Source organism: Ranitomeya variabilis, chromosome 2, assembly GCF_051348905.1.
Source record: "Ranitomeya variabilis isolate aRanVar5 chromosome 2, aRanVar5.hap1, whole genome shotgun sequence".
Lineage (NCBI taxonomy): Eukaryota > Metazoa > Chordata > Amphibia > Anura > Dendrobatidae > Ranitomeya > Ranitomeya variabilis.
Window position 1 is genome coordinate 631,723,343 of NC_135233.1, and position 13,318 is coordinate 631,736,660.

General features: G+C 40.9%; 2 protein-coding genes across 5 annotated transcripts in view; one reads left to right on the forward strand and one right to left on the reverse strand.

The window, feature by feature from the left end:
• Positions 1-13,318, forward strand: part of TFB1M (transcription factor B1, mitochondrial) — a 205,884-nt gene that overhangs the window by 113,627 nt on the left and 78,939 nt on the right. The window lies entirely within an intron of this gene.
• On the reverse strand, positions 8,483-9,329 carry CLDN20 (claudin 20). The gene has a single exon (XM_077289063.1). The coding sequence runs from the start codon at positions 9,257-9,259 to the stop codon at positions 8,594-8,596; it is 666 nt and encodes a 221-aa protein (XP_077145178.1). The 5' UTR covers positions 9,260-9,329; the 3' UTR covers positions 8,483-8,593.

A 13,318-nucleotide genomic window follows, 5' to 3' on the forward strand; every position in this document is an offset into this window, starting at 1 on the left:
TGGCCTTTTTAGCTATGTGGGCGGTCTGTGGAATTGTTTCTGATTGTTCATAGGCAGCCTTCCCTTTTTATACTTTCCCCACTCTACCTATAACTGCCACCTGAGGAAGACTGAGCTATTTCGTTGAACCGCGTTGTGGAAACTAATACATGAAGATTTTATATCAACTCACCATCTCGCATGCGCTCCTATGACCGTTTTTTTGTCCCTCCTTGTTTGATCCTCTTGCGAGGCATCCGGCTGGAGCTGCAGCGTATCTTCCGTTTTAACCACCCTTAACATCAGCTTGGCACTCCTGTGAAGCCGTTTGTCATTTTCTTTTTCTATGAGTTAAAACATTAGTATTCTTGTTTCTAAATGATTATGAACTTGTTTTTTTAATACATTATTTGAGGTCTGCAAGCAATGCATTTTTTTGTTATTTTGACCATTTCTCATTTTCAGAAAATAAATACAAAATGTATTGCTTGGAACTTTGGAGACATGTTGTCAGTAGTTTATAGAATAAAAGAACAATTTACATTTTACTCAAAAATATACTCGTAAAGAGAAAAATCAGACAAACTGAACATTTTGCAGTGGTCTCTTAATTTTTGCCAGAGCTGTATATCAGTAGGGGTATGGCAATATGATACATTTTCAGCATTGCTGAAGCTCCGTCAATTCAGGGCATGCCAATATCCACATTATTGTGGAACAATCATGCAGCAAATGGCCAACGCGGTATGAAGAGTTTTTGCTACAGTCTGACCATACCCTAATTAGGCTCATCGGCCTCAAAATTGCATTGTTTTTTGCTTTCAAAATTGGAACACTGACTGGACATCAGAAAAAATTCATAAACAGGTTGTATGTATGTTAAAATGGTATGGATAAAATCAAGTTCTTATGCCATTCAGTGAGGAAATGTTAAAGTTATGTATCAGAATATGGAAACACAAACCAATTTTTGATTTGCATTCTGCAAGTTCAAAGTCATATTGTCTTACAGAATGCTACAAAAAACACAAACAATGAAGGAATATTTTCCACTTTTTTTTCTACTTTTCGACATTAAGTTAAATGGTGCCATTAAAAAAATAAGTTTCTCCAGAAAAAAAACATACTACAGAATAGCCCTTGTTTGATTCTTGAAGGTATAAAACAAATGTTGTAGCATCACATATGGTTATTGTGATGTGTAGAAATGTCCCAATATATTCTGAAGCCTTACAAGTTTTCTACTGTTTCAACGTCTGCCATTAATTTTTGCAAGTACTATTAAGTTTTCAATCAATCAAGTCCATGAAACTTAGAATTGTACAGACAGCCTTTGTTTGGGGTACACAGACATACATCAAGCTTATTTTCTATACATGAACTGTGTACCTGAGCATATGGCCTTTAAAAGCACTTGTTCTCAAAATTACAACTTACTGTATTTTTGCATTAATGGTCTACAGTGTCCTCATTGTGGAGTTGGTGAAAATGCATGTAATGATATAGTGTAGCATTGGTGGTTTTCAAAAAGCCGCAGCCATCCACACAGGTTCCTTGTTGGCACTTTATTGTCACTACTTAGCAAAAAAAAGTTAAAAGATATGTAGGCTTTTGTAACCATGTCTTTATTTAATGATCCAAAACTTCTAAAGTAAAATGAAGACATTGGCTTGATATATACAGTGGGGAAAATAATTTGATACACTACCAATTTTGCAAGTTTTCCCCCTACAATGAATGGAGAGGCTTGTAATTTTTATCGTAGGTACACTTCAATTGTGAGAGACAAAATTTTTTTAAAAATCCAGAAAATCACATTGTATAGTATTATAGGCACTACATTGTCCTCCATACAGTACTATGGGCACCACACAGTGCTCCATACAGTATTATGGGCATCACATTGTGCTCCATATAGTAGTATGTGTACCACATAGTCCTCCATGCAGTATTATGGGCACCACATAGTCCTCCAAACAGTATGATAAGCACCACATAGTCCTCCATACATTATTATGGGCACCACATCGCACTCCATGCAGTAGTATGGGTACCACATTGTCCTCCATATAGTAATATGGGCACCACAAAGTACTCCATTCAGTGTTATGGGCACCACATAGTCCTCTATACAGTATACTGGGAACCATATAGTGCTCCATACAGTATTATGGGCCCCATATATTGCTCCATACAGAATAATGGGCCCCATATATTACTGCATACAGTGTAATGAGCCCACATAGTGCTCCATACAGTATAGTGGGACCATATATTGCTCCATACAGTATAATGGGCCCCATATATTGCTGCATACAGTATAATGGGACCACATAGTGCTCCATACAGTATAATGGGCCCCATACAGGTGTGTGAAAACCTGTTTGCCCCTTCCTGATCTCCTATTCTGTTTAATGTTTGTCACACTTAAATGTTTCAGATCACCAAATAAATTTAAATATTAGACCACTATAACACGTTAATAGAAAATGCAATTTTTAAATAAAGGTCTTTATTATTAAGGTAATAATAAGAATCCAAACCTAAAGGCCCCTGTGTGAAAAAGTGATTGCCCCCTATATTTAATATCTAGTTGGGCCACCCTTAGCAGCAACAACTGCAATCAAGCATTTGCTATAACTGGCAATGAGTTTTTTGCACTGTCCTGGAGGAATTTTTGTCCCACTTATCTTTGCAGAATTGTTGTAATTCAGCAACATTGGAGGGTTGACGTGCATTAATTGCCTCTTAATCTTGTTTTTCTTAAGCCCTTCAGAGGTGGACTTGCTCCATACAGAATAATGGGCCCCATATAAAGATTGATACAGTATAACAGCCCCATATATTGCTCCATACAGTATATAATGGCCCAATAGATCTCTTCATACAGTTTATGATGGCCCCATATAGTTCTCCATACTCTATAATGAACCCATATATTGCTCCATACAGTATAATAGGCTCCATATAATGCTCCATACAGGATAAAATGGCCCCATATATTACTCCATACAGTATATACAGTATATAATGGCCCAAAATAATGCTCCATACAGTTCATTGACCCCATATATTGCTCCATACAATATATAATGGCCCAAAATAATGCTCCATACAGTATAATGAGCCCCATATAATGCTTCATACAGTATAATATCCCCATATATTGCTCAATACAGTATATAATGGCCTCATATATTGCTCCATACAGTATTAAAGCCACATATATTCCACCAAACGGTGTTACGGACCCGTATAATTCTCTATAAAGTATAATAGTCCCCATATATTGCTCCATACAGTATAATGGGCCCAACATAATACTCTATACAGTATATTTGGCTCCATATGTTGCTCCATACAGTGTAATGGGCCCCATATATTGCTCCATACAGTATAATGGGCCTCATATATTCCTCCATACAGTATAATGGGCCCCATATAATGCTCCATACATAAAAAATACATAATCAAATACTCACCTCTAGATGTTCCCCATTGCTCCTGTCTCCTCAGCTTCTTCTAGCTCTCTGCACTGCTTAGCAAAGAGGGTACTCTGCCCTCAGATGTCACAGAGAGTTGAAAGATACTGAGGAGACCAGAGTACCTTGGAATGTGAAGAAGTGAGTATTTGACGAGGGGCACCGGGCTACACCGACTATCAGGCCCCCAGTGTTCTGGTATTCCTGACAGCGAGTGACCCCCGCCCATTCGTCCAGGGCCCCTGCACTTGTTCGGGTGTTGGGCTCTCCATGCATGTGTTGTGACTGTGACACAGCCACGGCACAACCAGCTACAGAGCCGATCAGCCGGCGCGCCCCATGTATCCGGGTTCCCTCTGCCGCTTATTCAGTAAGCGCTATAGCTTGCTGAATAAGCAAGGACCCGATCAAATTTGCTCATCTCTGATAGCGAGTTCAAACAGGTCCAATTAATACAGGTAATGAGTGAAGAGGAGGAGGGCTTCTTAAAGAACAACTAACAGTTGAGATTTTTGTAATGAAAAGTGGATGGGATTTCACATTGTCCACAGTTCATAGCATTTAAATTTTGTGGCAGACTTGTTGTAGGTTGCTTGCTTGTATTGAGTTCAACAGGAAAGTGAAAATCCACATAAATCCCATTTGTTGCAGGATTTTTCACAAGTCCTGGGGAAAAAAGCCTTTTTCTCAAAGTTTAAAAGAAAAATACTATGCTTGTGCTCCCTTGCCTCGTTCCCTGTCGGTCTCTATATAGCCTGGTTGCCTGCAATATTGTCTTAGACTTGGCAAGAGACTTTCCAAAATACCATGGAAGGTTTGCATAATGTTTTTAGATCTGATGGGGATTGATGAGGATTTGGTAGAACAGTGTCCACCGCAAATCTGCTATGTATGTATATACCCTTACACACATCAATCCGCCATCCCTTTCATTTTTTTAACGCAGAGAAATTAAAGGAACAATAGTGACTTATACATCTGTGCTGGATCTGACTACACACAGGGTTTGTTTGTACTCAGTAACCATGGATCCATATAGGTTTTCATAGAAGCTGTACATACACAACCTTACGGTTTTAACCAAGACATTATTTTCTTTAGCAATATTTTTTTTATTGATTTTAAACATAGAAAAGCCATATAAATGCAATGAATGCCGAATAGCCACAACGGAGTACATGGATTAGCATCAACAACGTACAATGAGAATAACAACATCTCATCCTGTGCTGCTTTAACAATGTAGAGTACGATAGCCCATAATGAGTGGTGAGTAAGAATATACTATGGGAAGATAGAAAAGAAAGGGAAGGAGGGAAAGACGGAAGAAGAGGGAAGGGCACTGGTGTAGCTTCATAAGACCCATGCTTCAGTAATGAGTTGTGGATGGGCTTAGCTGATCCATTACAACCAAATTTTGGTGAATTTTTCATGGGTGTCTGTAAGAATACTGCTTAGTTTTTCATTCATTAAAAATCCATCCAATCCGAAATTCACTTCATGGAATAGAACATTTCCAATGAGTTACTGCCATACTTCAGCAATCATTTGCTTAGCAGCTAAAATGAATAGGAAAGGATTTTGAATTAAAAGGGTGTAAATTTTGTTATATCAAAATGTATGGGGGCTTCCCATTGGGTTTTATGGATATCATAATAAAAGAGAGAAAAATATCAGACTATACACTCTAGACCAGAGCTGGATCAGTCTAGGACATGACCACCAGGTATATAAGAGGACTCTTGTAGGCCCCTCCTCGAAAGCAGAGGGGGAGAAGCCTGGTGATTAAGGTTGGTACAATGTACCATATCTTAGGCACTGACTATATGATCATGGTATTATTTGACAAGAATTGATATAGGATCTGGCCCAGTGCCATTCTGCATCTTCCTTATTCGCTCCCATTTAACAAAATAGTTCTGAAAAATATGAGAGGTATTATTTATAAGAGACGAATCATTAACCAAAACATTTTGAGATGTGTAGTTTTCTCCTTTATACTTTTGCTTCCTTTTGGATCCACTGATGACATAGGCTGTGGCATTATCAGACCATTTCTGATAGCTTTATTTCCACACTCAGAGCGATCAGACTGGACTGTAAAAGACCCCTCAATACACAGCGGCTTCATTGCGGATTGGGTCCAGTAAGTAGAGAAAGCAAACAGCAATAGTAAAGTAGAAAGTAGGAACTAGTTGGAGGGAATAGTACATTCACTGCTCTTTTTAATATGCTAAGATTGTTTAATATCCCTTTCATTAGGAAAACAGGTTGGACCTAGTGCCATTTTCATTCAGTCCATATTGGAATGAGTTTCCAATTCTGCCATTATCTTGTACACATAAATTATTCAAATTAAACTCCTTCATAATCCCCTGTTAATTAATATTTAATAATTAAAGCAGCTGGTTCTTTCTTATCCCAACAAAATATAAATAGAAAAACATGATAAAGTATAAAACCTTAAAATGGTCCGTTTACCCTAGGTTATTAGTCATGCTGTAGTGACAGGTTGAAAATTAACCTAAAGAGAAACCAATATTTTTATTTACCATAATAAATCAATAGTACACATGAAAATAAGAAGCTTGTAGTATATCGGAGAAATCTGCTTCTTTTCCCTCCTGGACAGATCATTCACTCTCAATTCATGGAAGAAATCTTTGTTCAGTGAAGACAGATTTTCCCGTTACGGAGATAGATGGCAGTTATAGCTCATAAGATTCTGCGGAGTGAGAAACTAGCGGCAGAGACAGATGGACATTCTCTACTACAAGTTTTCCTGAAATGTTAGTTACTGTTCTCTGTAAAAAAAAAAAAAAAAATATGAGAAAAAGCAGCGGTCATCTTCTATCTCAGTAATAGGAAAGTCTATATTCATTGAAGACAGATTTTACCTGGGAATTAAGAATTCATGAGAATGAAAGCTCAGTCCTGGAGGAGAAATCTCTAATATGATATATTACAAACTTTTTTTATTGTCACCTGTACTATTGATTTATAAAAATAAAACTGTTAAGCTCCCCATATGTATTAATGGTTAGTTGGCAGATCTTATCAATATCTGTAGGACTGGATGACCACCTAATATGAAGAGGGGCTTCAACGCTCCCACTAGCAGATGATGTACAGAAAATAAAATGGGGCTGTTTAAATTTTAGGTACCTGGTGTTAGGGCTAGCGGAACGCACCAAATAATAAAGATATTGATACGAGGTGCGTTCGCAGCCCGGGGTCCACCGTGCAGAGATGGTACCTGCTGCTATGTAATGGCGGATGGACACTTAGCTCACACGTGGGTTAGACTTCACCCCGTGTGAAATGGTAGGGAGCTCTGTTGCTTCACAGTCGCACAATACGCTGCGCCCTGTTAGCAGTCACAAGGTGCAGCTACAAGACACTAGTGGGATCCCTAAGAATCACCCCCACTAATCTGGTGATTGAACTGGCTCTGACCCTCGGTGGCTTTTGAGCCCGCGCCTGAGGATGCCCCGAGTCAGATGCACAGTTCAAGCCGGAATTCCCACCCTATACTGACGGTTGTCAGGAGAGCGCAATGATAGCGCATGGTGCCGTAGAGACGGGCACTGTAACATGTGCTTAGTGAGCAGATAGCACTGTCAGGCGCTAGATAGCATGCATCCACCATTCGCGAGCAGTCAACTACACGAGGAATGGGAATGATTAAGGAGCTTTCATCCATCAACAGTCACACATCTACACACACACATTGTCAAGGTTTATACTAGCACATGACCGAGCGGCCATGCACACCTTTTATAGCAGTAGCAGACCGGGACCTTCCAGATGGTCCAATAGGAACCGCAACAGGACCTGAACATGTGACCCCGACCTCCAGTGGGAGGTCGTCCCGTGGGCATGCTCAGTATGAAAAAAGCGGCACTTAGTCCCAGAAAGGCCTGCTTGCTGCTGTACTGTACTGCTACTGACATACAGGCTACAATGGCAGAGCCTGGAAAGGCAGCCGTAACCAGCCGCACAGTATCAGCTCGAGCCAGACCCTGGGACCAACGTCTCCGCTGAGCAGGCTCCACTGCGGCTGGAGAAGAATAGGAGACCGCAGCGGAGATGGCCCGAGATTCCCCCTGTGCAGAGGCGGGAACTCGACACCTAACACCTGGTTCCATTTTCTGATAAGCAGTCAGCACTGGCATCTGACATCCATTTTCTACCCATTATAAACACAGGAATAAGTGTTCAGCTGATAGCTATCTAAAGCTTGTGGGCACCTTTTGGTTAAACCTTTGATTATTTTAGTGTGGATTAATGCCACAGCTTCAAAATGACCACCTCCCCCTTCATTTATTTTATCTTAATGACATATACATTCCAGTAAACATCCGTGAGTCACACTTCTATCACCCTAGTATCCACGCCATTACATTACATCGCCAGACATTCACCCAGGCCCCCACTTCATTCAGTGCATCTACCTGTGACTCATGGTTATCTAGCAAACATTCCACATTGTCATCCCCAATTATGCCCTTAACACGTCATAATAGCACAGCACATAGGTAAAAAATGGGTGAACGTGGGGAAATGCCAGATCATTAAATGTGTGACTGCTTGGCTGCATCTATGCACCGAGGCTAGTAGTTGCCTACCTAAATAAAGGCCAACAGGGAGCACACTGGTTTTAACAGGTAGGTATAGTTTTTTATTACTGACCCCGGCCCTCCACATTAGCGATTGCCTCAGGATCCCAGAAATAAATGGTAACGCTGCTGTTAGAGAAAATGACCTATGCCATTTATCCACATTGGATACACAGGAGGTGTTTTAGGAGTTCTAGTGTAATCCTTTGTTGGTTCAGTGCAACCCGAAGCTACAAGGCCAATTACAGACATAGCTGTAGAAAATACAAAGTAGCTTTTTGTGTAAGAGGCAGACTGTAGTTTCTATAGAAACCATAAGCACGAATATAAAAAAGAATGTCTCCAACACTTTTAGTAGCGAGTTTACAGATGTCAATAAAATATTAGTGCATTACTATTTATTGCAAATGTATTTCCTTTTGAAGAAAGCCTTGCTTAGTAAAATATGTAATTGTGTCATAGTAATTGGATTAAATAGAAACTAAGATGCGTAACATGTCAGTATGTTTCCATTTACACGTAGTCTTGGAGGTTATAACCTGCATTGCTGTTTTCGGACTGCTGAGCTGCCGAATCTGGTGGCTTTGTCGGAGGAGAGTCATGTCGTTGCTGCTGATTTTTAGTACAGGTTGCACAGAAGATTATACCTGATAAAAAATGCATCCCAGCAGACAGAAAGCCTACATACACTGCTCCTCCTGGCTCATGTTTGCTACTCTCTGGGATAGAGGGATCCAAAAAGCTTGAAATGATCTCTTTCAAGTACCAGCTCACTGAAATCATGCCAAAAATACCGGCTAGCAAAAAACACGTTCCTCCTGCAAATGCTATATTGCTTTTTGTTTGACCATCACCACCTAGCTTCGTACATTTCATTCCTGCAATGGAGACAAATATCCCGACACATGAGAATATGCAGGCCAGTACCATTGTGGTCCGTGCTGTCTGAATATACAGAGGGAGTGATAGAATGGAATACTTCACAGTGCAGCTAAACATACCGGTACTGTACCATGTGCAGTCCATCCACAGACCTTGCATTTGTATGACAGCAGTAACAATATTTGCCCCAGTGTCAGCAGTGATCTTCCAGTTTGGGAGCAGAGTTGCTGCAATGGCCCCACACATTGCAATCAGTGCACTAATAAATGCAGTCATTTGTAGGCCCATTGATGCCATGGTGTGTTATCCAGTTCTCGTTTTCTTTACGTTGCCTGGCCTCTTCCGTCCACAATGTCCAGCACTGGCGACAGTTCTGGGGAGAAACAGAAAGGTAGCAGTTTTGTGGGGGATGAGGGACTCAGGCGAGCAGGCAGGCAACAAATAAGTATTCCGTTAGTGATTCATCGCCGAGCTCTTTCAATTTGCCGAGGGAGCCCTTCAGGAGAGTAAAAGCCTGCGCTCACAAGGACACATGGCTCCCAAGCATTTGTTACATGGGGGAATATAGATTTTTTTTAAAAGGCAGCTGAACCCTAAATTACTTTTGGTCTTTGAAATTCATCTACGAGTGACACCAGTGTATCTCCACATCTCTGACAATAATAAATTGGATGATGAGGACCTGACTAACAATGATCCTTTTGGTATAACAGAAAAATACCCTGTATTGAAAAATGTGCAGAGCAGACGTACAACACATGTTTCATTAATTTAAACTGCTTGTCGTGCTTTTTCTTCATTTACAAGTAGACGTTTTGTTCTATAAAATCATTACAAAAGCAGGTACAGCTGCAACATAAACCAGTGAAGGGTTATCAAAAACTAATAGTATTTAGATTAAACCTCCCCCCCAAAAAAACAAAATGAGCATATACCCTATAGTAAGTACGGTAAATAGTAATAGTACATGTAAATAACATAGGGTTAAAAAAATCATAAAAGCCATTCCACCGCGAGAATGTGAACCCAATCGGGATGCTCCTATCCTATCTCTGGTATTTAAATCTCGCCTTATGTCAGCCAACCTCAATGTGAATAAAGGAAGAGCAGGCCTCAGGCCTAACTGTTTGGACACCTGCCCATGGGAAGCTATGTAGATGAAGTGCCTAGCTAAGAAATGGGGGCCACATAACCTATGTTATTTACATGTACTACTACTAATTATTTACTACACTGTATATGATCATTTTGTTTTTTTCTTGTGTTTTGTCTGTAAAGTAGCCACATATACGGTATGCCAACTTGTGCTCTGTCTCATTTCTTTTGTTTTATCATTTCTTTTTAAGGATATAGAAATATATACAGTGGGTATGGAAAATATTCAGACCCCTTTACATTTTCCACTCTCTGTTTCATTGCAGCCATTTGGTAAATTTAAAAAATTCATTTTTTTCTCATTAATGTACACTCTGCACCCCATCTTGACTGAAAGAAAACAGACATGTAGAAATGTTTGCAAATTTAAAAAAAAAAGAAAAACTGAAATATCACATGGTCACAAGTATTCAGACCAGTGGCTCAGACACTCATATTTAAGTCACATGCTGTCCATTTCCTTGTGATCCTCCTTCAGATGGTTCTTCTTCATTGGAGTCCAGCTGTGTTTAATTAAACTGATAGGACTTGATTTGTAAAGGCACACATCTGTCTATATAAGACCTTACAGCTCACAGTGCATGTCAGACCAAATGAGAATCGTGAGGTCAAAGGAACTGGCCAAGGTGCTCAGAGACCGAATTGTGGCAAGGCGCAGATTTGGCCAAGGTTACAAAAGAATTTCTGAAGTACTCAAGGTTCCTAAGAGCACAATGGCCTCCATAATTCTTAAGTGGAAGAAGTTTGGGACCACCAGAAGTCTTCCTAAACCTGACCATCCAGCCAAACTGAGCAATCGTGGGAGAAGAGCCTTAGTGAGAGAGGTAAAGAAGAACCCCAAGATCACTGTGGCTGATCTCCAGAGATGCAGTAGGGAGATGGGAGAAAGTTCCACAAAGTCAACTATCACTGCAGCCCTCCACCAGTTGGGCCTTTATGGCAGAGTGGCCTGACGGAAGCCTCTCCTCAGTGCCAACATATTTGAAAGCCCACAAAGAGTTTGCTAAAAAAAACACATGAAGGACTCCCAGACTATGAGAAATAAGATTCTCTGGTCTGATGAGATGAAAATAGACCTTTTTGGTGATAATTCTAAGTGGTATGTGTGGAGAAAACCAGGCACTGCTCATCACCTGCCCAATACAATCCCAACAGTGAAAAATGGCGGTGGCAGCATCATGTTATGGGGGTGGTTTTCAGCTGCAGGGACAGGATGATTGGTCATCATTGAAGGAAACATAAATGCGGCCAAGTACAGAGATATCCTGGATGAAAACCTCTTCCAGAGTGCTCTGGACCTCAGACTTGGCCAAAGGTTCACCTTCCAAAAAGACAATGACCCTAACCACACAGCTAAAATAACAAGGGAGTGGCTTCAGAACAACTCTGTGACCTTTCTTGACTGACCCAACCAGAGCCCTGACCTAAACTCAATTGAGCATCTCTGGAGAGACCTGAAAATGGCTGTCCACCAACGTTGACCATCCAGGATCTGCAAGGAAGAATGGCAGAGGATCCCCAAATCCAGGTGTGAAAAACTTTTTGCATCATTTCCAAGAAGACTCATGGCTTTACTAGCTCAAAAAGGTGCTTCTACTCAATACTGAGCAAAGGGTCTGAATACTTATGACCATGTGATATTTCAGTTTTTCTTTTTTAATAAATTTGCAAAAATGTCTACATTTCTGTTTTTCTTCAGTCAAGATGAGGGGCAGAGTGTACATTAATGTGAAAAAAATACTTTTTTGAATTTGCCAAATGGCTGCAATGAAACAGAATGAAAAATTTAAAGGGGTCTGAATACTTTCTGTACCCACTGTACTTGTGAGGTACCTACCGTATTTTTCGGACTATAAGACGCGCCGGACTATAAGGCGCACCCAGGTTTTAGAGGTGGAAAATAGGGAAAAAAAATATTTGCAGCAAAAAAATGTGGTAAAATATTTAATAACATAAATAACATACTATTATATGTGGTGTTATTACATATAATAGTATGTTATTATGTTGGAAGCTGCGGGACCAGTGTGGTGTCTGTACAGTACTATATGAAGATGCTGGAGGGTGAGTATAAGAATGGGGGCACAGGGCTGATATTGAAAGCACCACTATAGCACTGCAAAATAGCACTGGAGTGCTGCTTTAAAATCCCATGGGAGAACTATAACTCCCAGCATGTCCTGCAGATCCTATGACATGCTGGGAGTTATAGTTCACCACAGGAGTGGCAGAGTGCTTTATTGTGTATGGTAAAGACTAACCTCTTAATTGTGGCAGCCTGCCAGCCTGTGGTGAGGTAAAAGCATCCCATGACTGCACACAGAGCCCTCCCTCTTGTTGCCTCTCCACAGCACAGGTTATGAGGAAGCTGCAGATTCTAGTGGAGAGCCTGAAGGACCTGTGATGATGTCAAGAAGAGGGAGGGCTCTGAGCTGCCATGTGATGCTCCAGCCCGCCCACTCCTGACATCACACAGGTCCTGTTTGTGCACAGCACTCGGCATCCAGGCATGGCAGGCAGGTATACAGCGATCTCCTCTCCGCTCTGGCCCCTGCTGCTGCTGCTGCCTCCTCCCCCGGACACACAAATCTCCCTAGCTGCTGCAGCAATCAGCGCTGACGAAGCCATGCGTGTCCCTGCTTAAGTGCAGTATTCATTTGCTGCTCCTGGCTCACCGCTCAGCTGATCGGTGGGTGGGGAGTAGCTAATGAATATTCACTGCACTTAATCATCCGGACCACATGGTTATCCCAGGGCTCATTCCGGGCAGCGGGGACATCCTGAAGTGGGATAACAGTGCGATCCCACTCACTGCTGCCCCCCTCCCCACATGCTACATCCGTACCATAAGACGCACCCATACTTTCCTCCCAAATTTGGAGGGAAAAAAGTGCGTCTTATGGTCGGAAAAATACGGTATATCGTTTATACACATATGTGGCTTCATTAGGATGCACCACATAATATATTTAAGAAATCTAGAAATTAGAAATAAACTGCATGATATTAACCCCCTGACGAAAGCCTTATGGGCCTTACGCCATTTAGATGGGTGGAAACAAGTATGGGTTGTTTACTTGCTCTTTAGCATGACTCACTGGTTCTCATGTCATTCTTTTGAAGTCTGTCAAGTGTAGTGACCTATCATTATTTATAAATGTATGTTATTTTATTTTCTACTGGTATGTTTTAACTTCTTTA